This window comes from Rhinolophus ferrumequinum, chromosome 9 (assembly GCF_004115265.2).
Source record: "Rhinolophus ferrumequinum isolate MPI-CBG mRhiFer1 chromosome 9, mRhiFer1_v1.p, whole genome shotgun sequence".
Taxonomy (NCBI): Eukaryota; Metazoa; Chordata; class Mammalia; order Chiroptera; family Rhinolophidae; genus Rhinolophus; species Rhinolophus ferrumequinum.
The window spans coordinates 19674530-19701449 of record NC_046292.1 but is presented as its reverse complement, the minus strand read 5'-3'; the positions used below and the strand labels follow the sequence as shown (position 1 = coordinate 19701449).

Below are 26920 nucleotides of genomic sequence, written 5' to 3'. Positions count from 1 at the left end.
CTTAGAGACTGCCCATGCTGCTGACTCTGCCTGGCTCTAGAGGCAACAGCAGTAAGACACTAAGGATTTGGTTTTTTTCCTCTTGTATAAATAAGCCCAACTACTTGAAAATGGCGTAAAAAAACTAGCCCAGGGCTGGCCCGGTGGCTCAGGCGGTTAGAGCTCCATGCTCCTAACTCCGAAGGCTGCCGGTTCGATTCCCACATGGGCCAGTGGGCTCTCAACCACAAGGTTGCAGGTTCGATTCCTCGAGTCCTGCAAGGGATGGTGGGCAGTGCCCCCTGCAACTAAGATTGAACACAGCACCTTGAGCTGAGCTGCCGCTGAGCTCCCGGATGGCTCAGTTGGTTGGAATGTGTCCTCTCAACCACAAGGTTGCCAGTTCGACTCCTGCAAGGGATGGTGGGCTGCGCCCCCTGCAACTAGCAATGGCAACTGGACCTGGAGCTGAGCTGCACCCTCCACAACTAAGACTGAAAGGACAACTTGACTTGGAAAAAGCCCTGGAAGTACACACTGTTCCCCAGTAAAGTCCTGTTCCCCTTCCCCAATAAAATTAAAAAACAAAAAAAATACTAGCCCAAAATGGTCTCTCCTAAACCAGCTTGGTTACACACCTTCTCCAGGAAGAACTTCCATACTTGCTGACCCCTGCCCCCAAGCTGGGTTAGGTGCTCGATCCTTTGTTTTCTCAGCTCCCAGACAAGAGCTCTATTACTGCACTCACCCCCAATATGATGATCTGTTTCAGTATGTCACTAGAGAAGGGCTTAACCGTTCTGTGCCTCTGGTAGTCTGCTGAAACCTATGGACCGATTCTCGGAATAATGCTTTTCAATGCATGAAATAAAATACATAGGATTACAAAGGAAACCAATTGTATTGAAATACAGTTAACTCCAGACAACCTCTGGGGTACGAATTTCTTGAGTGCAGAGACTGTTTTCATCTCCGTAGTGCCAGTGCCTAGCACAAAGCCTGGCACATAGATGGTACTTATGAATGTTTATTTAATGAATGAACAGAAAGATGGCTACTGCCAAGTCAGCCTGAGGAATGATTCATTGCAAATGCCTATGCACACACCGATGTCTTGCATGTCTCACCCCATTTGAGATCATCTAAACCAGGGCTGTGAGGGAACCCCCACTCAACAATGGGTGCCATAGCATCTAGCAATAATGACAGGCTATTGGAAAACCAGGAAAACAACAAAACTCGTGAATTTCCAGAATATTTAAAAAGTAAAACAGGCTCTGTCTTTAGGAGGAAGAGATCTCTTGACTTTGGAAGCACAATATTCACACTACCACAGCTCTGACGAAAGGAAGAAAGGAACCTGAGCTAGCGTGTAGGTGTTCTCCAGCGCTCCTCCTCTGTCCTGAATTGGGATGCTTGTCTCTGGGAAAGAGAAAAGTCTCTCTAAAACCCACAATAGGGATGATGTCCCTTCTAGGTTCAAGTGGCAGTTTTAGGCTTAGACAGAAATATTGGTTTTGTTTATGTACCAACAGGAAACCTGAAGAAGCAAGAAATAAAAAACACTGCTCACTAAATGTATAGAAGGGGGCCAAAGGTTTGTTCTAAGCTGATTGCTACATCTATTAAATATTTTGAAAAGAAAAATAAAACCCCAGACAATTTTAAAGCTGAAAATCACAACTGTATGGGGTTCAGAAATCTCACCCTTAAGGCTTCTAAGACTGACCCTCCCAAGTTAGAGGGCTTCTCCAGCTATATACAGCCACCTGAAGGATGGCAGAACTCAGTTTTCACTTGCTTGACAACAGGGCTTCCAACATCTGTTGGGAGAAACATGGCTTCGGGTGGGTGCCTTCTTTTAAAAAACAAAAAAAAGGAAATTACAAGTCAAAGTTTTGCTTTTAATTAAAAAAACAAAAAACAAAAAAAAAACTCCCACTCCTAAGGTGTGTGCTTTCTTTTTTGACCTATTTTTCTTTTAAATTGTCTGCAGTTTCCCTATATTTTTCCTAGTGCAGTAAACAATGCAACCAAAGAAATAAAAACCAGGATCCACTCTTGCCCCAAACACTGAAGATGGTCAAAGAGAAGGAATCACAGCATGGAAAATGGCCCAGCTCTAAATATACAAACAACATTAAAAAAAAAAAAAAAGGTACCCCTCCCGCCCCCCGGATCCTAAAGACATTATTACTGACATTCCTGGTACATTTCCTATAATATAATGTTGCAGACAATGCTTCTTTCCCAGGGAGTCCAGCTCACTCAGGAGGAGACATCTACTCGGTCCCTCAAGGATAGGCTGGGGATGTTGAGTCTTCCTGCCAAGTCTAAGGTTTTTTTTACGAGCTCAATATTTCACAGAAACATCTGTGGTATAAATGGTATAAATGAATCTAAAAGGGGATGACAGCAGGCAGGCACCTGTCACTGTTCTCCAAATCAGCCAAAAAGCTGAAGAGCGTGGGATCCAGGAAGACAGATGCCACTAACAGTTGAGGGATGGAGGGCAGAACAAGAGGAAGCACCAAATGAGTGGCTGCTTTTGGTTCCAAAACCAAAAATGGGCCCCACCAAAAAGGGCAGCTGGTCTGGATGAGGAACTTCCCTGCTTCTGGAGTCATGCAATAAAAATGATGGCCTTGGAGCCCCCCTCCTCACAACAGCCATGGTCCAAGAACCAGAGCAATTTACACCACATCACATAGTTCACAAATGAATGGACTGATTCTATTTTAGGAAGGTAAATGCTTTGACCAAGTTGGGGGCAATGCTGGCTTGAAACCCAAAGCATGGCTGCAATATCCCTGGACTTGTATTTCTGCAACGCCACAGGCCCCTGATACTACTTGCTTCATGGAGATGTACCCTTCCACTTATCACTGGCCTCTCCCATAATGGTAAATCTCAGAAATATCAAGAGGTATCAGCTGCACTTTTGGAAGTAAGCATTTCTTTGTCCCATCCTGGCCAAAGCACTTCCCTTTTTAAGCTGCTGCTCCAAGCAACAGAGTTCCCTTCCAAGCAGAGTTCAATTTTCTTTTGTTTCAGAGTTTTGCACTAGTCTCTGAGAGCCCTTTCCAGGATACAAAATAAAGTATCCTTCTGCATCCACGCGTGAGTGGGCTGCCTTCCAGTGTCAGGTCTGTATTCCAGAGTTTGGTCAATGCCTCTTTACGAGAATAAAACCACATGTGTACACAGACAGACAGGCTAGCCTGGAAAGGGCTTTCTGGATAGGGTTTCTGATTATCTTGATGCCTCCCTAAAAGAAATAACTTTCTTGCTGTAAGAAGATTAGAACATTGAGTGACCTATGCTCAACTTCTAGAAGGGAAGCTTGTTTTTGTCGATTTTTCAATGAGGGGATGGGAGGGACCCAACATTTTCAGTTAGAGCAACGAGATTTTGTTTTTGTTTCTGTTTTTTTTTTTTTAAAAAAAAAAAAGGATCCTGTGTGGAAATGAGTGGGACAATAAAAGTAAACAAATAATTAAAATTTCAAACCAAAACATATCTGCTGGCCCCCACCGCCCCGTTAATCCTCCAAGACCACAATCTCCACATTATGGACTTGATGTTGGTGTTCTTCCATCTCAGCCACAACTTTCTCCTCAGTCCTCAGCTCTGTCTCCAAAATGACCGCTTTGCCCTCAGTGTCCTCGGCCTCTGGGTCTGGGGCTGGGTCAATCTCAATGATGGTCTGCCCATCCTCTGAGGTGCTTTCTACAGCCTGGATTGCTGAGGTCAGGCCGGACTCCATGGCCACCAGCTCCACAGGGCTCACCATAGTGGTCATGTTGCCCAGGGTACTCCCATCCTGCATGGCCGTAGAGCTTAGCAGTGCCAAGCTAGACGAAGGGTGGATGGTCACTGTGTCTGGTGAGCTGCTCTTGGCCGAGGAGACCACTGTGGCATAGCGGAAGAGCTGAGGGCCAGAAGGGAGTGTGTGGACAGTCACAGGACTAGAGCCCTGGCTGAGGGTGGCCACTGGAATATTGCCCATGGAAAAGGACTGACCCACGGGAGTGATGGTGATGGGCGAGATGACTGTGAACTGAGGCTGCTGGACAGGCGGAGAAGGGCTCAGGACGGTGGTGGAGGCTGGCCGCTGCAGCCGGGGTCGTTTCGGAGGCTTCGGCGTGCTCACAGGCATCAGTAACACATTTTGAACCGTCTGGGATTTCAGCCTGTGATCCTGAGCTTGCTTCTTCTGCTCTTCCAACTGGCGCTCCAAGTCTGTGGGAAAAGACAGACAGACTTTGTGTGGAGGGAAGTATAATCTTGGGAACTGCAAACTGGGAGTGAGGAGACCGGGGGTCTTGTTCTGGTCTTGTCACTATGTAGCCTCAAGAAAGTCACTTCATTGTTTTCAAGAAGAAACTAGACTGGATGATTTTTTTAAATCCCTCCAGGACTTACATTTCATTGTGTGATTATAGGCAAGGAAACAATTCAGAATCTTTTCAGGCTGTGATCCTACTGTAGCTCAACTCTAGATGCTCCTATGGCATTTTGTCACCTGTCACCAAAATGCAAACCAAATAAGCCTCCAGTTGGTTTAGCAGCTTATATATTCCCTGCCTTGGTGTATAGATGAAAATAAGGAATATCTGCACAATCCCTTTGGAACTGCCAGGAGCCACAATGGCCACTCTGGAACACAGTGATTCCCAAACTGCCCTTCAAGACAGGAACACCTTGCTGGTGACCCAAATGGCCTTAGTCTACCATTAGCCCCCAGAGAAGTCTGCAGAAAATTAAAGAGGAAGTCCCTAGAATTACAGAACTGAAGGAGGTCTTAGAGTTCTAACACATTCATTTTAATAGAGATCCAGAGATGTAGAGTGGCTTACTTAAGGTCACAGAGCTTGGGACAAGACAAAAGTCTCTGATGACCAACTTGGTGGCTTTTCCACAACAATACACCTATCACTACCTCTCTCCAGTGTCCAATCCAACCTTGGTGACCATTGGTGAGTCTGGCTGTAGACCAGAATTTCTCTATTGCTTGGCACCTGATAACAGACAATAATTAATCAGTGATACCTTAGAGCTCTTTGTTCCCTATGGAACACCAAGAGCAAGTCAAGCCCTTGCTTGGAATAAAAGGAGTATGTAAGAATCAAGAATATGTTCAAAAATTTTAAAATACTGCATATTTTCTATCTTCAGTAGTAATCAAAGAAATATGAACCTAAACAAGATACCAATTAAATCTATAATTTTTTTAAAGTTATGCCAGGGAATATTATAAATAACAATGCCCAATGTTGGTGAGTTCAAACTGATGACATACATTGGTATAATCTTATTGGAAATTTGATGGTAATTCACAAAAATCCATAAAAAAATTATCAATACCATTTAACCTCATGCTTAGTCCTGGGAAGTAGCTTAAAAGGACATAAAGAGAAAAAGTTATATTCATACAAGTTCACTGCAATAAAGAAAGCTACTAAAGAAAATTTGTTTTTAATTTAAATGTCATCCCTAGAAAAATGTCCAGGTAAAGTACTATGTAGCAATTTGGAAAATATTAATATGTCATAGTGAAAAAAATCAGAAAATAAAACTTCATGATTAAAACTTTATGATCTAAAAAAAATAATATGGACCAGAAAGCCTACATTTCTAACAAAACCATTTTTCAGATGGTATGAAATTTCAAGGTGGAAGACAACACTGGATTAGAATAAGCAGAGTCTACTTTGGGCTTCACTGTCCAGTAGTGATGTAGCCGCCCACAAATCATTTATCCCCTCTGTCCCTCTACTGGGTCATCAGTAAAATAGGGATAATAGCCTATGACATTCTTAGGAGGACCAAATGAAAAAAGGGTATGTCTGACAGTACTTAGCAAATTGAGTTTAAAATATAAACTGGGTATAAAAATAAGTAGAAAACAATCTAAATATTCTTCTCTGATCTTTCTTGCCTTTTGGCTCTATGACTGTTATATATATTCTACATCACTCAAAGGCTGATCATCCATACTTCTGACTTGTTTTGTATCTTTCACCTGCCTTACCTCCTTCAAAAGCCTCTCTTGATTCTTTCCAGGTATTCCAGGTATAAGTGATTACTCCCCTTGCTCTTCCACCATACCCGCTATATGCCTCTGTCACAAAACAGATTACTTTTTGCACTTATTTCTATGGCTGCTTTCCCTTGAGTTCCTTGAAGGCCCTCGAGTCTCATTCAACATTATATTTCTAAAACCTAGTTTGGAGACTAGCACAAAGTAAGTACTTGACAAAAAGAGTGAAATTATCCAATTGCTCATAATTTCTGATTACCACAAATAATGGAGAAGATGCTAAATGTATATCTATCAGAAGACTTAGTATTAATAATGTAAAAAAGACAAAGGCCAATTTGTTTCTTCTGCCACCAATATTACTGGATTAATGGAGTATTCTAGCAGACATCTTAGTCTTCCAAAAGACACAGAAGGAGGACGGTGATGCTGGCTTCTTTCTCTTTTCCTTTGTGCCTCTTCCGCTTCCTACCACTTCACCTCATCTGGGGCTATGTATAAAGAAAAAGCCGAATCTGATACTATGTGAATTGAAAGAAAGAAAAAGAAATGGTGGGGGAGGGAGAGAGAAAGGGAAAGGGGAAGAGAGGGGGAGGGCGGGGGGGGAGGGGGAGGGGGAAGGAAACAAAGAAGCAAGCCAGTACCAACAGAAATCAACAAAGAAATGGCAAGACTCGAGGATATTAGTACTATAGTATCATCTAAGAAGAGAGAGAAGTTATACATACCTGTCAGAGTATAAAGAAACTGCTCTTCTCCCTGTTCTACTTGGTTCCTTCTGTTGTCCAAAACCTTCTTGACCGTGTCCATTAGGCCAAATGTATGTGCCACATTGTTGAGAACAGCAGCATCTATTTAAAACAAGACATGTCTGTCAAGTTGAAACAGAAAGGTTCTACCAACTCCCTGTTGTGCTGTTTATAAATATGAAACAATCCAGAAATGATGGGACTATTCTAATGGTATTTTTTTTAATTTTAACAAAAATTTATCACATGTATAACTAATTTTGATTTAATTGTTGTAGCTATATTAATATTTTAAACAATATATTCAGCTCTAAGAGAGAGAGAAAGAGAGAGAGAATTATTTTCTGGCACCATCTATAAAGGCAAAAATTACCTGTGGAAAAAGCATAGCCAGACCTGAGTTCAAAACCCAGCTATGAACTTTGGACAAATAACTTTTATGAGCTTTAGTTTCCTAATCTGTAAAATGGGGATAACACCTATACCTCATGAGGATAACAGAATCGCCTATAGTTGTTAGTGTTTTATAAATGACTGATATTGTTAGGATTAATTCACTTACCTGTGACCTGGAAGGGAGCCTGGATGAGCCGCTGCTGAACCCCCCTGAGTAGCTCCTCTATTTCCTTCTGTATATTGCATACAACCTCTTCCATCAGCCCTACATCAGCTATTCCCTTCCAGAACATCAAAGTGTCCTCTGGCATAAGAGGGATAAAACAGAGGGTAAACAAGGGATGCTACATAAACTTAGGCATATCTCTACAATGTGTCAAATTCAAAATTATTTCAATTCCAAAGGATTCCTTGTTGGGACATTTCTGGGAAAAGGAAAACAGCTTTTGGAATACTAGCTGCCTCCCTAAGTTGGTAACTGATTACTTGATCTCTTCAGCAAAGTAGTTATTTAGGATAAATGCCTCAGTTTGTCATGCCCTCAATTTGTCATGGCTCTGGCTATAAGGAACAGGTATCTTCCAATAAATATATTAAACTAAATATTAAAGAAACACTAAATATTTACTTAAATAATTTGATTTAAAATTAAATATTAAATTTTTTAAAATAACAAATATATTAAAGATATAATTTTTTTTAAAGGGTATACTCCCCCTAATCATATACTTAAAAAAAAGGTAAAACAGTTGACTAGGTGGTATTATGAGCTCCCTGAGGGCAGAGGTTACATCTTTTCATTTTCCTCTCTAGCATCTAGCAACAGTACCAACTAAAAAGAGACAGCAATAAATATTTGTTAAATAAATGAATGAAGGATGATGTAAAGCTTGTCCTGGTCCCCTTTAAGTGAATTATCATCCTCTACACCATCTGCTACCTAATTTTTATTTCTAACATCTCGCAGCTTGGTTTATCTAAGAAATGTACCAAAGTAGGAGGCAGTTTGACACGATGAAAAGCATGAACTAGAGTCAAACTGCTGAATTCAGCTCTGATACTTATTGGTCGTGTGACTGGCCTTAGACAAGTTGCTGAACCTCTCTAAATCTCAGTTTCTTCATGTGTAAAATGTGACTTTGCAGGGCTGTTGCATGGATTAAAGTAAGAGGTTTGCAGTTATAATTAGTATTAATATGCATGAGATAAACCAGCAAAAGTAATTAAGAGGCCTTCTGTATCCATAATCATAATGGTGATAAGGTCACAAATCCCTGCAAGACATCTGAGCCCCGTAGAAAAGTACCTGAAATTTCCTCTGAGTCTTTCTTCACGTTCTCTTCTGTGGCCATGGTGACAGCAGCGGTGAGAGCTGAGTTCCATTCCAACCCTGCCTCTTCCATGCTCTCTTCTGAGATGGCAATCTGTGTGATGCTACCTAAAAGCAGTCCATTAGAGACAAGGCTAGTGAATTTTATGACAAAGCCATAGCTATCCTCTATTTCATACTCACAGCCATTCTGGCCTTTTGCCTGAAGATCCCTATATTAAAAACTAGAACCCTAGGTAAGCCAGGATGAATACTGGATTTTCTAAAGAAAACCTGCCTTGCAAAAGAAAATGTTTTCTTGCTCTGAACAGAAAATGAAAGATAACTTATAAAATCACAAAAGCAATCTGCTTTCTGAGCAGGTATGTTTTGGAAAGAGACTGAAGGTGGTCATGATTGCCAGGCTGCCTGCCCCAGGCTTAGTGAGGATGAGGAGGACCTGAAATAATTCAGGAGAAAAATATGGTGCTTAGTCAAGAGCCCTACTACATATAAGCATGTTGGATACTAACCATCTAGGGCTACCTGACGTTGCTATAACTTATTTATCAGCCTATGTAAGAGAAAGCAAGAAAAATGAGACCAAACAAAATCAGATAAGAAGTGACCCATGAACGGCATATACACACAGGAAATATGTGTGAACTTTTGCTATCAATTCTATATTAAGGTTTTAAACAAAAAGAATTGAAAAAATCAAACTGATCCAGACAGAAATACAGACAAGTGTGGACTCTATACATTGGAGTCTATCAATAATCAAGCAAAGAAGTTTATCAATATGGATAATCAAGTAAAGGAGTTTTGCCCAAGTAAAAAGGAAGTAAGTAATTTCACATCATTTTTCACTTTTCAAGTGAAAAGGTCACATGAACAAAAATTCAAACTGTTAGATATTATATCTTAGATTCCAAGAGATTTGGCTTCTACCCACCCAGTCGTTACAGAATATTAGGTCTGGCCATAAGCAGCCTTAAGAGGTCATTTTTAAAGCACAGTACTTCCCTAAAATCCTTTAGCATTCTTGCATCTCTGACAGGCATATTTAAGTCTTCTGGAAGTAGCTGAGACAGATTCTAGCTAAGATCTTAGCTGTGCTAAGTCTCCAGCTGAACCAACTGGATAATAATTTCACATGGCTACATCTTTCCTGGAGATGGGAAGGGAGCCCTAGTCCCAAGTGCAACAATACTGAAGGTAAGTGTGTGCCCATTCTATTTCATTCATTAGCAAGCCTCAGCTTGGTTATCTGGAACCCTTCCAGGCAGAGCTCTTTGATCCTTACAGCAGAGTCTCCAGAGTCCATCCCAGTCAAGGATACATTGTCTTTGATACATCTTAGTACAGCAATTGAAAACCATTCACCATTACTGCTTTGCACACTAGTAGAGCAAAGGATTTTCAAAACAATCTAATTTCAAAGATATGCCAAGTCGCACCAAAGTGAGACCAATAAATAAATATTATAACTACTGAACCACCTTTCTAATGTTTACCATGCATTGCAAGAAAGAAATAAGGAAGGAGGTTGGACCAATAGGAACCAATGGAACAAAACAAAGATCTGCTTCTAAACACATGGACTCCCACTCAAGATTACCATACCTTTCAGGGCCATCAACACTCATGAGAGCTGAGATTAAGAAACACAAGGAGAAATATGGGGAAAAGAGCTACTGAAAAACACAGTGGGTTTTCAGGTGGTTTCCTACCCCCTACCATCAGCCGAGGTGGGTGTCTGCACCACACTTGTCTGCTGTCCTGGCACTGGAGCTCTTGCACTGCTGATCAGAAGATCAAATTTGGTGCTTCTGCAGGTATTGGAGCAAACTTTGTCATGTTGGTAAAAATCAATCTGTCCAGAGTCCATCATCTTCCTGCACATAGGGAGACAAGAAGTACCAGTTCAGCCTGCACTTTATCTAGAGGGAACTAGGTAGGCCTCAGGGATAAATAGAGACAAAGTTGCTGAGTCTACTCTTTAGATCAGTGAAACCTAATAGTATTAAAAAGTCATTAGATTGCAAAAATTCTAATTGAGATTATAAAATTTTCATTGGTCCTGCCCACATTTACAAGAACTCCTCTTCCCTCCCTACTCTACTCATGAGTTCCCTTTTATGTCCCGTTATCACTAAGCTTTAGGTAGTGATAAAAGCTAAATTTCCTTATGGAATCTCACTGAAAACTCCTGACAAAAGCTAAATTTCCTCGTAGAATCTCACTGAAACCAAACCAAAAAGAGAAAAAAAAAGACTACCTCATATGCCAGCACAATTGAGAAATGCTACAAAGGAATTAGAATTTTGTGATGAGATTCTGATGTATTAGTATTCGTAGACCAGCAAGATCTGTTGCCACTTTAGGAGACATAAAACTTCATGATTTCTTTCCTTAAAAAAAAATTGATAACAACTCTCCTATAAATACAGAGCAAAGTTGATTATACTGAACCCCCACTATAGAATGTCCTTATAACTGGATTCACAAGACATTGTTACAGGCCCTGAGCAAAACCATAGGGTATTTTAATTACAGTAAACTCTGTTATAATGTTACTTGTCTTTCACTAAAGACTTTTTAGGCATTCTCATTCCTTTTCATATTTGGGGAAAGTTGGCATTTGCTTGTTTTTCTGGGCAAATAAAACAGGCCAAAATCAACAAAAATGAAAATTTAAGGTATTCCTCCCCAATTTCATTCAACTACTAATTTCTACATATAAAATCTGGAATAAATTTTTTAAAAATTATGTGTCTCTGACTATAAAAATAATATGTGAAGAAAAAAATTAATATTTTCTGTGAAAAATACAGAAAACTATAAAGAAAACAATTGCCCTTTAAAAAGAAATCCCACAACACAGAGTAATTTTGGCATATTTTCTTCTACTAAATTTTACTTACGTGTGTGTGTTTTAACACAACTAAAATCATACTGTTTAATTGATTTTGTATTTTATATTTTGGTTTCTTTCTTACTTTTCATTGTAAGTATTTTTCAATGTTAAAACTCTTTAGAAATATTTTAATGACCACATAATATGCCACAGTATATTCTCATATATATTTAGATGAGCCATAATTTACTTTGGATATACCTTAACTGTATATTAAAGCGGATTGTCATTTTCACTATACTAATGTTGCAATGAACATCTTTATGCTTAAATCTCTACAAGCGCTATCCATAGATTTTTTTCTTAAGACAGATTCCTTAAAAAGAATTAAAGAGAAAGGGTAAGATGTTTTTGAGGCTCTTGATATATGTTCTGTGGGGAACTTTCAATTCTTGACCACATTTTAAAATTTTCTATCAATAGGTGAGTGCTCAAGGAATACCAAGTAATGTTAATTTTCAGAGGGGAAAAAATTACAATAGTAAACCTGCTACATAAAGAGATGGGGGGTGGGGATGTTATATATTCTGAAATTTCTTTCTGTGGTACAGTGACAGCAAGGATTGCATTCACCATGCATCACTGGTATTTATTAACAGCACCCTTCTACTTTCCCAGAGTATCCCAGGATTTGTTGGTCAGCCTACACTTCTCCACACTGTTACACTTCCTCAGCATCAGGCTTAGCTCTGCCTCTGTTTGGGAATCTGAAGCGGGACTGTCATCTACTCCTGAGTTTCTCTGCCCAGAGAGGATGCTACCCAACATCCTGACATCAGAAAAATTTGCCCTAGATGTTGGGAGTAGTGAATTTAATTCAATTTTCCTTCTCTCACAGGTATCTTAAGAACAAGTTGATAAAAGTCAAATAATACATGGATTGCTTAAGCCAATCCTTCAGACAGAATAAAAATTTCAAATTAAAGAGAAAAGACTGGATTCTCTGGATTCTACCAGGACTAAGCGCCCCCAAATCGGTTGAAAAGTATGTTCTTTGCTATTAAAGCTCACCTGAGCATGATTCCACCCAGACGAATGGCTCTCTTCCAGTCCTTTAGGGTGGACTTGCCAGCCAGATGAACAAAATGCTTGGGGCTAATCAACTGATCATTGAACTAAAGTGAAAAGGAAAGTCCAAAATAATCCAATGTCAATTTAGGCAGGCCAAGAGGGAAAGAAAGAGAGAACTCTACTTGCAATGTACAAAAAATACCCAGATGACATCTGAAGACATAGCCTTGTATTATCCAGCCTCCTGCCCTTTTGTGCCAGAAAAAACAATCCTTCTCTGAGCACAGTGCCCTATCCTGGTACAAAGCTACAGATGACATGGGGAGGATCAGAAATTAACACACTGATTAGCATCTAAAATTCATTTATGCCCTGAATCAGTTGGTTGGGTTCAATGTTGCAAAGGCTATTTAAATAAACTGAAGTAATCTATCCAGCTCTAATGACAAGATTCAGGATATAGCGGAAAGAATTAATACAGTAGAAACCAATAACATGCAGAGCCTTGAAACTCTGTAATCTTTAATGATGCTAGGATGATTATAATGATGGTGACTACTATCTATGGGTACAGCTGTGACTACCAATGGTGACAGAATAAGCAATAATTTCACATTGTGCTCTCATGATTTTTTTTATCAATAATAATTTTCAATAAACTCTACCATAGTGCACATCAGTGTAAGGCATTTTATATATATTATCTCAATTCATCTTCTAGCAATCTTAGAGCATATACATACATATATGATTACTCGTGTTTTAATATATGAGGCTCTGAAATATTAAATAACTTGTCGAAGTTTACCCAGCTAGTCAGTGATAGAGATGGGACTCCATTCATTCAACAATTATTTATTGATAAATACACCAAGTGCCATTCTAGGTGCAGGCGATACATTGGTGAACAAGATAAACAAGTTCTCAGCTCTCAGGGAACTTGTATTCTGGTGGGACTTGAATCCAGGTCAATTTCACTCCAAAGTTATTTTTTTCTACTGTGATGCAATGAGATTATAGTCACAAAATTTAAAATATTGATATGAAGGCCAGTCGGTGGCTCAGATGGTTGGAGCGCCATGCTCCTAACCCCGAGGTCACCGGTTCAATTCCCACATGTGCCAGTGAGCTTCACAGCTGAGATTGTGAACAACAGCTCTCCCTGGAGCTGGGCTGCCGTGAGTAGCTGGAGGTCACTGCGGGCTGCTGTGCTGCCATGGGCTACGGTGTGCTGCCAGGAGCCGCCAGCAGCCAGTGTGAACGGCGAGCAGCCGGCGAGAGCTCGCGTGAACTGCTGTGAGCGGCCGACAGGCGATCAATGGCCTCAGCCGGGGGAGCGCAAGGCTCATAATACCAGCATGGGCCAGGGAGCTGTGTCCTACACAACTAGACTGAGAAACAATGGCTTGAACCAGAGTTGGGGGGGAGGCAGAAAATAGGGGGGGGGGAATATACATTGATTTGGTGGAAGAGAGAGAAGAGGCACTGAAACCACACCCTTTGAAAACAAGAAGCCCCAAAATAGGCCCCAGCGAGGAGAAAAGACAATTACCTTAACACACTTCACATTTATTCCTGGACACACAAACTTCTTCCAGAGGAGAATAGCTTTGCTCTCCCCACATGTTATGGGGTAAGCAATTTCCATATCCTCATTTGCTTCTATAGTGCTTGCATCTGAAAACGGAAAAAATATCAGTTATTTATCGAACACTCTTCCCCAAACCTTAATTCAAAATCTCTAGTCTCCTGGTTCCTTTGAGAGGCTAACACTGGCTGGTATTGTTTAGAAATCCACTGAAAGAAGTTTGGCACAACAGCTTTCTTACTGAGCTCCCACTATACACCAGACACTGTGCTATATGCTTTTACATGCTTAACCTTATTTAGTTCTTACAACAATCCTGTGAGACAGTGATTATTTCCTATATTTTATTAATACATGTATGTATGTAGAACACAAAAGGTGAAGTGATTTTCCCGAGGACACGCAGCTAAGAAGTGGGAAAGCAGGATACAAATTCAGGTTTGTCTAATTTCAAAGTTTCTTTCCACTGACTGCCTTACACTCAACACCTCATGAGTCTTCATCAGCAACTTCCCTAATGACAGGGATCAACCTCCATTTTCTTTGTGGGATTTTTATAGATGAAAAAGCTTTCCAGCAACCCTAGCAAATTGATGTTAAACAATCAACGGACAGCCCTTGCAACTGAGTCAGTGGTGTTTAAGTAATCCTTGTGCTACCATCAAATTGATGGCTGCAGCATTAGCAGGGCACACTGGGTAGAGGATAAAAAAATAAGGCATGAAAGGTAAGAAATCTCAACCAAGGAAGCTAAGGTCAAATGTACTAGAATAACAAAAATACTTACCAATCCCTTCTTCAATTTTGTGTATCGTGTGAGTTTCTACTGCTACAACTGCTGTGTTATTCTCGGACCCAGCTTCATAAATCCTGTTGTAAAAGTGTCCATCGATAAACAAACTACATAAATCATGAAAAAATTAATATTCACAGCATGGGGGTTAAGAAATTTGTTTTACTCTATCTCAAAAGGAATAAAATAAATATACTTTACAACTGTATGTTAGTGCTTTGACTAGTTTCCCATTGTTTTTAAACTCTAAGCTGCCCTTGACTACTTAGCAGCTACTACCATGGAAATCAATCAATAACGTTCCTCATCTCAAAGGAAATTTCCTCTTGCTACTGTATTTACACCAGATTTTTCCCTTCATAACTTTAAAAGCTCATGACATAAAATGTTGCCTCAAATATAAGATTAAGTCATATTACAGAATTATCTTAACACGACTAAAAAGTAATACTGCTGCACAGTTCAAGACAGGAAGAAACTGTTGACAATAGAAGTTGATGTCCCTTGTTGGAATCTAGGCACTGAAGCATTTTTCGGGACTTTAGCATTTTTTTAAGGCACCATAACCAAACTACTGACTTGAGCAGAGCCTAGTGAAAAAAAAAGGTAAGAGAGAGACTATGCCCAAAGTAACTAACAGTAAGTAGAGGTACCACTTAGGAAAAGAGTCTCTTTAAAATGTTTCTATTTTCTAAGAAATGGGCTCATATAACTTAACATGATAAGTGATGTTCTTTGTTTAATATGTATAATAAACCTAATGTGTTCATTATTGCACCTTGTTATTTGAAAGCACTGCCTGAATAATCTCCTTTGCATCAGTGATTACCCACCCCCCACAGTGCTACCTCTAGCACAGACCTCCCTTCTGAATTTCACACCAGGACAGTTAACTGTTAAAAGAATAAATATACTTGGATACCCCATAGGACTTCGTTGAATTCATTATGTCTAAAAGAAGCAAGTTCTCTTCCCTTTCTCGCCTCCCAACTACTCTTCTTCCTACACTCCCCATCCTTGTTGGTGGCACCAGCCAGCACTCTGTAGCCTAAGACAGAAGCCTAGGAATTACACTAGATTTCTCCCTTTCCTCCTCCTCAACCCCCACACAGGCAATCACCAAATCCTGACAGATGCATCTCTTTAGTACCAGCCATCCTCCCGGTCTCCATTTCCACTGCTACCGCCTTAATTCAGGCTGCATCTCCTTGCATCCACTTCTATATTCCCACTAGAGTAATCACCTAACTTCCTCCTTAAAACCCTTTGAGAACTCTCTCCTTGCTGTGAAAATAAAGCCCCAAATCTTTGATTTTATACTGAAGTCCCTCCAAGACCTAGCCCCTGGTTTCAACTCTCCCCAAACCCCACTTTACAATCCAAGCCCTAGTCATACCAACTATTTGTGGTGTGCAAAACTGTCATCCTCTCTTACATGTTCTTTGTCTTTGCTCTTCTCCCTCTTCCCAGAACATCCTTCCCCATCTACTATTTGTTCTTTTTTTTCCCTTTTGAATAGCCCCACGATGCTTTTTCTTCCACCTCAATCCCTCCAGTGTAATCACCCACTTCCTCCTTTGTGATCCAGCTGTACTTTAGGCTTTGGTCACCACCACACCTAAAACACTTAATACTAGTACTGTATACTTGTTTACCTGTCTGTCTGCCCTTTGGCAAAGTCTAAGGGGTCCCTAAAAGCAGAGATTATGTTCTATTCATTTGTTAATTTTGTATGCCAGGCCTGTAACATACTAACTGGAACATGGCAAAGCATCCATTAATGGATGGTCAATAAATGAGGGTTGTAAAAAACATGCGAAACCACTGCTTCAAGTAAGATTAGTAAACTCATTCTAAATTGATCAATTGTACAAAATCCCTTAAAAGAATAAATTCTTATTTATACATAATTTCAATAACCAGTAAATTGTACCTGGGGTAAGAAATAGGGGCATATTCTATATTTTTATGAGTTAAAAAAGTTTCATCTTAGAAAAATTTTCTAAAGCAACTCAGAATAGTGATGGGTTTGGCTTAATTTTCTATACCAACTACAACTATAGTCAAAAATCATAAAATATATTCAAAATGTTAAGGCACTGTTAAGATACTGACATGTTTTATGAATCGTTAACGGAAGGTAAAATTATGTTTACTAGAGCTTTAAAGTTAAGTCTACATTATTGTATTCTAATTTTCTGAAAACTGAAAATCCACGTATAGTTAAGCTCTTTTTATCCAGAATGTCAAGGAAAGATATTCTGATTAACTGAATGTTGGATTAAGATTATTACATGAACTAAAGGGTACCCTACTGATCTGAAAGAGTTTATACGTCTTCCTAACAACTTAAACTTTCTTCTAGGGAGCATGAGCATGAAAGAGAAAGTAGGAGATTATTCTACAAATTGAACTAACATCCCACTACATTTGGACTGAATTCCTCTACAGAACAAGATTGAAGTCAGGGGAGGCCTGTTAGCTCAGCTGGTTAGAGCACTGTGCTCTTAACAACAAGGTTGCCAGTTTGATCCCCACGTGGGCCATTGTGAGCTGTGCCCTCCACAACTAGATTGAAACAACTACTTCACTTGGAGCTGATGGGTCCTGGAAAAACATACTTAAAAATAAATTAAAAATTTTAAAAACAGAAAAAAGAATGAAGTCAGCATATTTAGTAAACTTATGTAGTACTAAAAACACTATCCCTGATCTCATTATCAGGGATAATGAGAAATTAGTTAGATAATGAGATAATGAGAAATAGTTAGAAATTCTATTATGCATCCAAAATGAATTGGAAAGCCAAGAACAGTAATGGAATTCTAGTATCTTCACTCTCCGAGAAATTTTTGAGTATGTTTTACAAAAATTGATCTGAAAGGTTAATAACCATTCTTCCTTTGTTTTTGTTTTTTAAAGAAAGCATATGCTGAACAAGTCATCTTATGTTGAAAAGCTCCCAGAATTAAAAGCCTTCTAAATACCTTAGTACTTATGCTTTTTTTTAGGAAAAAAAAAAGTTAAGTGTGGGCATACTTTAAAGCCAATCTACTGTAATTCTGAAAGTATCATCTTATGCAATGTGTCATGTTCCATGTAATCATACGGGAAAACAGTTATCAGACACTCTGCTTTATAGTGTATTACTGAAATGTGTACATAATGAATACTTGAAAAAGTATAAAATGTCATATATGTAAAAGTTAAAAAGACTTGTAAGTCCTATATATTAAAATCTAAAAATAATTATATAAAATCTCTAATTATTTCTTTTGGATAAAATCTTTACCAATATATTGACAGCAAGTCATTCATGTTCTTTGATTATTTCTTTCCTTCCTACTTGAACCTGCAGCCAATCAGGTTAAGTACTGAGGCTGAAGACAGACACCTGATGATTTCCATCACTGTCTCAAGTATATTAAACTGATGAGACTTGTACTTCTTATCACTAGTATCAATGTTTTTGTTCCCCACTCATTTTTATAAGAGGCTAAAATGCAATAAAATATTCAAATAATTAAAAAACACAATTAGAGAAATCAACTGAGCATCAATTGGCAGGCATCTCAAAATGCAGTACCTGAAAACGTTTATTCATGAACTCATACACTAAATTCAATGTAAACAGTGGATTGGGGAGTCAATATATATGCTGTACAAAGATGCCCATATCTGATCAAGCAATGGGAGGTTTCCAGAAAAGACATCATTTGGAAAATAAGAAACAGACAAAAGAAAAATAAGTGGAACTAAATCTTCAAAATAATTAAGTCTCCAGCAGGGAAGTTTTTTTCTGCCTTTACCAGGGACAGGATAAGTGACAACTGGAGCACTTTGGGAAGATAGAAGAAATGATGACTCCTTGAGAAAATAAAGCTACCTACCCTTTAATTCTTCTTCATGTACCAAAGGGTAACAACTACAAGTACGTGTATGTGTAGCAAATGGAATTCCCACACAAGTGAATTTGAATAAGTATACATAATCTGTTGGTGCCGATGAAAATGTAAATCACTCTATTGACTGTATGTCAGAAATTATTTATATCAGCTTTCCCTTATAGATCTTAGACTATTTCCTTCATGCTTAACAATATTCAGAAATGTAAGCAAACTATGATTATATTCCTAAAGCTAAAAAGGCCTTATCTTTTACAGATACATACTAAAGTCAGGGAGTTGCTGAAAAAAAGTTCAGGAGTGGGTGGAAGTAGAGAAGAAATAAGACTGGCCATGTGTTGATAATTGTTGAAGCTGGGCAACTTGGTACTTACATGGGAGTTCATTATAGTATTTTATTTTTGTGTACATTTGAATTTTCTATACTAAAATGTTTTTAAAATTATCAAGAGAGGTTGTCTTTCTCTAGAAGTGTTTAAGACAAGGTACATTACTTAGTACTTCGGAATTAGACTATATGTTTGCCCAAGAACATTTTTAATCATATGAAGAATCTTTTATACATTCCCTGAGATAAAAATAACTGCCCCTCTCTCTGTAGATCCAATTCTTATTTACCCTTCAAAAATTATCAATAGATAACTTTTTGTTGTTGTTGTCTTTTTAACTTTTATTTACTTAAGTGTGTTTTCCCAGGACCCATCAGCTCCAAGTCAAGTAGCTGTTTCAATCTAATGTTGGAGGGCGCAGCTCACAGTGACCCTTGTTGTTAAGAGCACCGTGCTCTATGGGGTGACCAAATGGCTCAGTTGGTTAGAGCGCGAGCTCTGAACAACAGGGTTGCCAGTTAGATTCCCATATGGGCCAGTGAGCTGCGCCCTCCATAACTAGGTTGAAGAACAACGACTTGGAGCTGATGGGCCCTGGAGAAACACACTGTTCCCCAATTTAAAAAAAAAAAGAAAGAAAGAGCACCGCGCTCTAACCAACTGAGCTAACTGGTTGCCCCGAATAGATAATATTTTTTAAAACTTATTTCTTCTTTCAAATTCATAGTGGTCCTCTGAATTGAAAGCACTTCCTAACGTGCCATTCAGCACTTCTTAGATTTTGCCATGTAAGTGATACTTCTTTTATTTATACGTATGTGTTTTTGGTTTGCAGATTTAGACTGCAAGCTCCATGATGGTCCAACACCTTCATAACACATTACATAAGAGTAGGCAGTTGATACATATTTTTTGATGGACTAAGCTTGATAATTTGTCCATCGAGGAGAGTCTAGAGAGCTTCTGGTAAGAATACTTTTATAGTTGCCTTGCCTAATCTCCTCTGACTCTAACTACACCGTCTTTTGGTAAACATGTACCAAGGCCCTGTGCTAAACAGTGTAAATAAAATAAATAAATAAATAAAATGAGGGAGCTATGTAACCTAACCTCAAGGGGCTCACAGTGGAGAAAAGGGGGAGAGACAAAGAAACAGTTAATCGTTGTAATAAATATTAAAATGACGAATACAGCACACATTATAGAGATGAAAACTTAGCCAGCTCTGAGATTGATGTTGAATGTTCCATCGTGATAAACAACCATAAATTTATAATTTCCCCATTCTTTAAACCTCCCAATTCTTCAGAATATTCAAATCTCTAGTCACTTACCCTTGTTGCACAGGCTGTAACTGTAAGATCACTTGAGTTTTAGTGTCTTCAGGGTTCTCCCCTTCATTTCCTTCAGTGGGTACCACAACCACATCCCCCACTGGGACACTCACTTCCGCATTAGCCATCTTTCACATGAAGTCAGATAGCTGAGTCTGCTGTCAGAAACAAGAAGCACCAGTAATTTCCTCTGGTTTGAAAAGATGGCAACCATAAGAAAGGAACACCAAAATAATGACTACCAATTCCAAGGGTCACCCTGGAGATCAAGGATGAGAAAGGGCTGACATTAGGCTCTGATCTTTCCAGAAATGCCTCATTTGCTATTATCGGTTTTCTTAGTATGAGTGATTCATCCCATAGTGTGCTGAAGCCAGCTCTATCAGCTCCTGAGAACCAATTGTACATGTCTCTTCCTAACTCCAAGTTTAGTGACGTCAAGTTGGTAGTTTAGAATCAGTGACTGGGAGTATATACACCACAGAAATTGGCAAGCACTACAAGTCAAGTTGGGTTTTTTTTGTTGTTTTTTTCCTAGAGATCTGGTTTACAGCACACTACTAGCTCCATCCCAAACAGTAAGCTCTTAGAAAGTAGGGCTCTATTTTCTTTGCAACCAGCCATTACACCTCATCAAGTGCTCTGTCTTTGGTGAGTACTTGTAAGTATCTGCTGTATGGGAAGAGAAAGATGACTTGCATTGTGTAGTTGCTTAATAAATGCTGAATCCAACTGTATGACCTCTAGGAACTTAATACCTCTTTGCCTCAGACTGAATGAAGAGATGATCTCACCTAACATCTACCTTGCTGAACTGTTAGGGAAACCAGTGTCCGGCACCCCGTGTTCCTTGACTCTATAGTAACTGAAGGCATTGTCCCAATTTCAATGAAAACTCAGGAGGGCCACAGGATATTCTGCAGCTGTTAAGTCTTCACAGTTGAAAATAGAGAGCCACTTAAGACAGTACAGGTCAGAGCACTGTATTTACTTAGAAGTAAGTACGTGAAGATGACTAGGTCTGTGCTGAATGGAGCAGGCACTCAATGGATGCACATTTGAATATGTAACTGGTAGTCACACGACCAAATCCACATCTCAGCTCTGCCACAGCGCTTGTTTGCCTATAATACACATAAGCATAGCATTCAGTCTCCCTCATTTGGCCCCAAAATACACTTCCAGTCTTATCTGTAACTGTAATATCCCGAGAATCTTAATTTAAACTCTAGCCATACCAACCACCCACTGTATTCTGAATATACTAGGTTGGTGCAAAAATAATTGCGGTTTAAAAGGTTAAAAATAATTGTAAAACCACAATTACTTTTGCACCAACCTAATACATTACTTTCAGGTTTCTGTACTTTGTTATTCCTTAAACCCCAAACTCCTTTCTCCCTCATCTCCTTCTCCCTTCAGGCCCAGTTCAAAGCCCACTCCTCTACATAGCCACTGCCAAACCATTTTCTTTTCTGCAGTGCCCCAATAAGTGGCTTGTAGTTCTCCTCTACTGTTCCTCACACTGAGCCCTGTATTGCAATTAATTGAACAGATATTTATCTTCATAACTGCACTGTACTCTCTCTGTCAGGATAGGTGCTACTTATCTAAAAATCTTTTTATCTCCACAGACCTGCTCATCACAGGCACTGACATAGTTTGGTTCAATCAATTTTTGTTTGTATTTGACTTAGTTAAAATTCCTTATATCTGACTTATACTTCTGCCCTTTATGATTCTCACATTCAAACTTTGTGCCGGAATTTTACACCTCCTGTATCCAAAAGCCTCTTAAAAATATCCTGTAGGCACCTTAAACTTAACTCATGTACCCTCTCAAACCTGCTCGTGTTTCCTCCTTCAGCAAATGGCACTACCCTCCACCCACTGGCTCAAGCCAGAAACTAAGGAGTTATTTTTGACTCCTCTCTTTCTTCTCTTTCTAAAGCCAATCAACCACAACATCCTTTATCCATTCTATCACCCATATATCTCTTTTTAACCATCTCCCATTCTCCATCTGTGCTGCCACAGCCATATTCTGTGCCACCACACTGTTACCTGGATTTTTCCAGGTGCTTCTCATTAGTATCCTGAACTCTGGTCTTGCTCTCCAATCCATTATCTACAGAGCAGACAAATTGATCTTACTAAAGGCCACAGGCCATTTCTCTATTTAAAAATCCTTCAGTGGATTCTCTTTGCTGTTAGAATAATGTGCAAACACCTTCACATGGCTTACACAATTTTCCAAATCTTTCCCCTGCCCATCCTGCTAGTCCCATTTCTCATAGTTCCTCTCACATTGTGGGCTCCTGTCATTGAATTTTTCCCAGTTTCCCAAACATGCCGTATTTTCTCACTTGAGCCTTCACACCTGTTCCCTTTATCGGGAATTGTCTTTTCCTTCCTCTTTGGCTAGTCACTACTAAATTTCTGTGACTTATTTAAAACATCACTTCCTCGGGAAGGCCTTCAGTGACTCCTATGACTAGATTTGAGCTTGTGGGCTCCCTCAGTGCCTGCAGCACGCGTCACAACCATCATCTCACTTTATCAGCCTCTCTCCACCAGACTACATCCTGGGAGAGCAAGGATTGCATTTCTTTTTCAACAGCTCCCCTGTGCTTAACTCAGTGCCCAGGACACAGCAGTATAATAAATAGTTTTCAAATATCAGACTTGTTTACAAAACTGTCTATCTAAAACTTTCTAAGGAAATCTGGCACATAGTGGGTATGTAATACTTTTTTCTTTTAATAAATTTTTTTTTGTAATGAATGACTCAACTTACCCTAAAAGACTTCTACAATTTTCTACTTTTCTAACTTAGGGGATATAAATTTGCTTAGGTAGCTATGCTAAGCTGCCAGGCTTAATGTCCATCATTATGGCCAGTTCAACAAATATTTACTGAGTCTCTACTCCATATCGGGCATAGTTAGGCTCCTTGGATATGAAAAGGGACAAAATAGGAACTACAGAAGGAAAAAGAGATGCATGACATTGTCACATACTAGAGGAAAAAAGTAATTGCAAGATAATACAGTACACAATCTGAACTTCTGTAAATTAAAGGTTTAAAACTAGAAAAAAATAAAAGAGAATCAATGGATGGATTCGGCTGGTTTCTGGCAATAGAACCAAAATAATTAGGCCCCTTGAGTCTAGAAAAAGCCAAAAAGGGATATGATGCATACAAATACCATCGAATCCTAGAAAACTGAACCAATAGACATCTTCAAAGTTTGAAATATAAAAATGTAGGGTGAATTAAAATAATAATCACAGCTAACATTTGTTAGACACTTGTTTACTGTCAAGCACTATTGTTACTATTACATATTTAATGAATTTAAAAGATGTAATACCTTAAACCTGTATCAAACTTATATTATTCCAAAAAGGTGGTTTAAATTTTTAAAAATTAATAGTTTAGGTGAATTAACGGGTTAGAGAAGCAGAATTAGTAGGATGCTTCTAGATTCAACCTTCTACCCTATGGTTGAGTCGTCTCTACAACACTCTGAATAAGTGGTTGACTAACAACTTGATTAATACTTTCCTAGGAACTCATGTTTTATTCCTTACCCCTCCCACACCTGGAACCCAGGAGGAATGTTCTGGCTCCTTCTCTTAACTTCTGAGAGTTTATCAAAGAAGATAATTATAATCATCCACAATATGTCTCTCAGTGTCAGAGACACAGGTCTGATTCAACATGGCAATTCTTACATTCTTTAGAGAAGTTGGTTTGGGTTGAATATCTCTTATTACCCTAAATACCATATTCAAGCAAGTAACCTGAAACCAGTTCTTCAGACTAACTGCAAGGTCATCTCTTGGAGCTGAGTGTAAACTGAAAAGTAGCTCTTGTTTATAGCAACAAAAACTCCTGAGGCAAGACAGTGAGTTGATCCTTTGGGTATTTCATGGAAGGGGCCTTAGAGTATTCACTGTGTTATCATACAACACTCCCTGTAATTCTAGGGGAACACACATAAAGGAAAGTTGTCAAATTTATGTGAAAAGTAAAAATCATTTTGTAGTTATTTTCAAAGACAAAAAAGACAACTTGAAAACAAATTCATGTCTGCTCACATAAACCATCAGAAAACTAAACAAATGACATCTGACCTACTTTGGATTAAATTTTTTTTTTTGTCCTGAAAACTGTTTAAAACATGACAAGGTGTAAACACGAATGTCACATGATGATAGGCATCGAATTGGTAGTCGATAAAGAATAAAATACCAGATATCCTGAAATGTTCTAACCCCAAATGTATTTATTCCACACTGCAGTGTAATTTTTGTAGACGGTGTATTCTTCAGAAATTTCAAAGTTAAAACTTGAGGCCAAAACTCCTTGATTTTTTTTTTCCTTCTTTATTCCTTCCTGAGCATTTAGGTGATCCAGAGTATATTATATCAGATACAATGAAGCCAACACAAAGGCTACACAGGACCACTGTGAGGGAAATAGCCAGAGCAAACGAAGTTCAGGGTAAGTCACTATTGGAGACCACTTATGTGGGTGTTTGGGGCAACAATGGAATAAAAGGATTATTTGAAGGATCATCCTACTAGAGTCCAGGGAACTTCTGTTTAGGACAAAACCTAAATAAGACCCAAAATAACCCAATGAAGTTGAATACAAGTTAGCTATTCAATAAATGTTTGAAGTAAATATTAATGGTTGACTGTGGAAAAAATCAAGTCAGTAGATATTAAATACACATAATTGATAAAAGGCTGGCAAATTAGGGGAGACTGTCCATTTAATGAAAAAATCCCCTCCAAAGCACTTTGGTAACCATCAGGAGAGGCAAAGAGTGTGTGTGTGGGGGGGGGAATTCCTCTATGAAGACTAGTATTATCTGTCTGTCCCTTTCCCTAATCCTCTAGGTTAAGGAGGAAAACCCCATTTCTTGGTTCTCCTAAACAGAGCCCCTTTGGTGTCTGCTATGAAGTGGTTTTGGGGTTTCCCTCATCTGGAGATGGGAATACAGGCCTCCTTCTGCTCCTAGGACAGCCAAGCCTTCCCGATCCCTCGGTCAAGGCTTGACAAGCCTTCCTTAATCTTGTGGATTAGGCTCCAGGACCCGGAAGTCAGATTATGCTCTTCTCTCTCCCACTCCTCAGGAGACACCTGGCCAATTCTCCTGTCATTTCCCAAAGTAGGGGGACTCTGAGCTTCCCCTCAAATATCTTCTCTCCGGTCCTCAAAAACCTGTTTCCCCACCCCCTGACATACCAGGTTACCCCGTTTTCTACCTCTATTTGAGATACTCAAATCTTTCATTTCCTCACAGATTTGGACCCTTCTCATTCCTTCTTCAGGAAGCTTTGAGGGGCCTTCCTACCGCCCCCTCATCTATAGAAAGGCCGAGGCACCTGCCTTTCCCACTGGACTGAATGGCCGAAGCCTCAAAGGCGCCCCTCGGTCGAAGCCTGGACCCTCCTTTCCTCAGAACCCATTCTCTGCTCTTGTTCCCCAACCAACGCTCCGAGGGTCTCCCTCCGGGCAGGCATCCAGGCTTCCCTCACTTTTCGCTCCCCGCCCCCAGCACAACCCAGGCCTCTCCCCACTCCTCATCGAAGGGCCTGGTGCTCCCTGGAACCAGCCTCTGGGGATACCCCTAATCCCGGACCCCTCGCCAGGGTCCTGGGCGTCCGGGCCTCTCAGTCCGGACTCGCTCCGGCCCCTCCTGGCCCTTCGGCCGAGGACTTCCGGGCACCTCGGTCTGGGGGCGCTGGGGCCCCCCAGTACCGGGCTCGCCGGCCCCCACTGCCCTCAGCCGGGGGCCGAACTCCGGCGGCTCGGCTAGCCGCACTGGGGGCGGCCCGGCTGCTCGGGCGGACCCAGCGGCAGCGTCCCCCCACCCCCCCGCGGCGCCGCGACGTCCGCTCGCTCCCCGGCGGCGGCGGCGGCACGCACAGGGCGTGGGGAGGCGCCCGCGGAGGCAGCAGCCCCCCGCCCCCTGTGCGCCCGCCCGCCCTCGCCGGCCGCCGCGCGGCCCCCGCGTCCGCCCCCCCGCCCCCACCCCACCCCGCGCCCGCGCCCGCGCGCCCACCCCTCCCCCTCCTCACCGTCTCCGTCGGGCGGGCGGGCGGCGAGCGGCCAGGGCGGGCGGGCGACGGAGCATGCGCAGAGGCCGCCACGGCTGCTACTGCCACCGCCGCCGCCAGGCCGAGCTTCAACACTTCCGGCCGCGGATGGCGGCGAGCTGGCGCCTTAAAGGGGACGCGTCCCTATTGCCGACCCTGGGGAGGATGAAACAGCCGGAGGGATCTGAGTGAGCATTTACCTAAGCAGAGGTCTTCTGCTCTGAAAAGTCAGTGTTGAAAAAGAAGCTAGGGACCCTAATAACTCTACTCCCCCCACTTCATGGATGAGGAAAAGGAGGCCTAATTAAACAATCACCTCATCCACAATTGGGCAAAGGCAAGTCTCTTGACTTCTGAAGGTCTCTGCCCCTTTTACCTCCCAAATCCTGTTTTATGAAACTTACATCTTACCAGAGCTCCAGAAATTATGACCCAACCATCAATTTGGAA

General features: G+C 40.4%; 1 protein-coding gene across 6 annotated transcripts in view; it reads right to left on the bottom strand.

Annotated features, from left to right (window-relative positions):
- Positions 1–748: 748 nt before the first annotated feature.
- GMEB1 (glucocorticoid modulatory element binding protein 1) overlaps positions 749–26920 on the bottom strand; it is a 39291-nt gene continuing 13119 nt past the window's right edge. The window contains exons 2-11 of one of the 6 annotated variants that reach the window (XM_033114683.1): positions 26453–26626; positions 20357–20514; positions 14783–14895; positions 13960–14084; positions 12408–12511; positions 10217–10374; positions 8474–8605; positions 7334–7471; positions 6751–6873; positions 750–4221 (exon numbers count right to left, since the gene is read on the bottom strand). In XM_033114683.1, coding sequence (XP_032970574.1) covers positions 3521–4221; positions 6751–6873; positions 7334–7471; positions 8474–8605; positions 10217–10374; positions 12408–12511; positions 13960–14084; positions 14783–14895; positions 20357–20484 — 1722 coding nt within the window. In that variant the 5' untranslated portion in view covers positions 20485–20514; positions 26453–26626 and the 3' untranslated portion in view covers positions 750–3520. Of the gene's footprint in view, positions 4222–6750; positions 6874–7333; positions 7472–8473; positions 8606–10216; positions 10375–12407; positions 12512–13959; positions 14085–14782; positions 14896–20356; positions 20515–26452; positions 26803–26920 lie in introns of those variants that run through there. The other 5 variants (XM_033114681.1, XM_033114682.1, XM_033114685.1 and 2 more) reach the window with 5 other exon arrangements.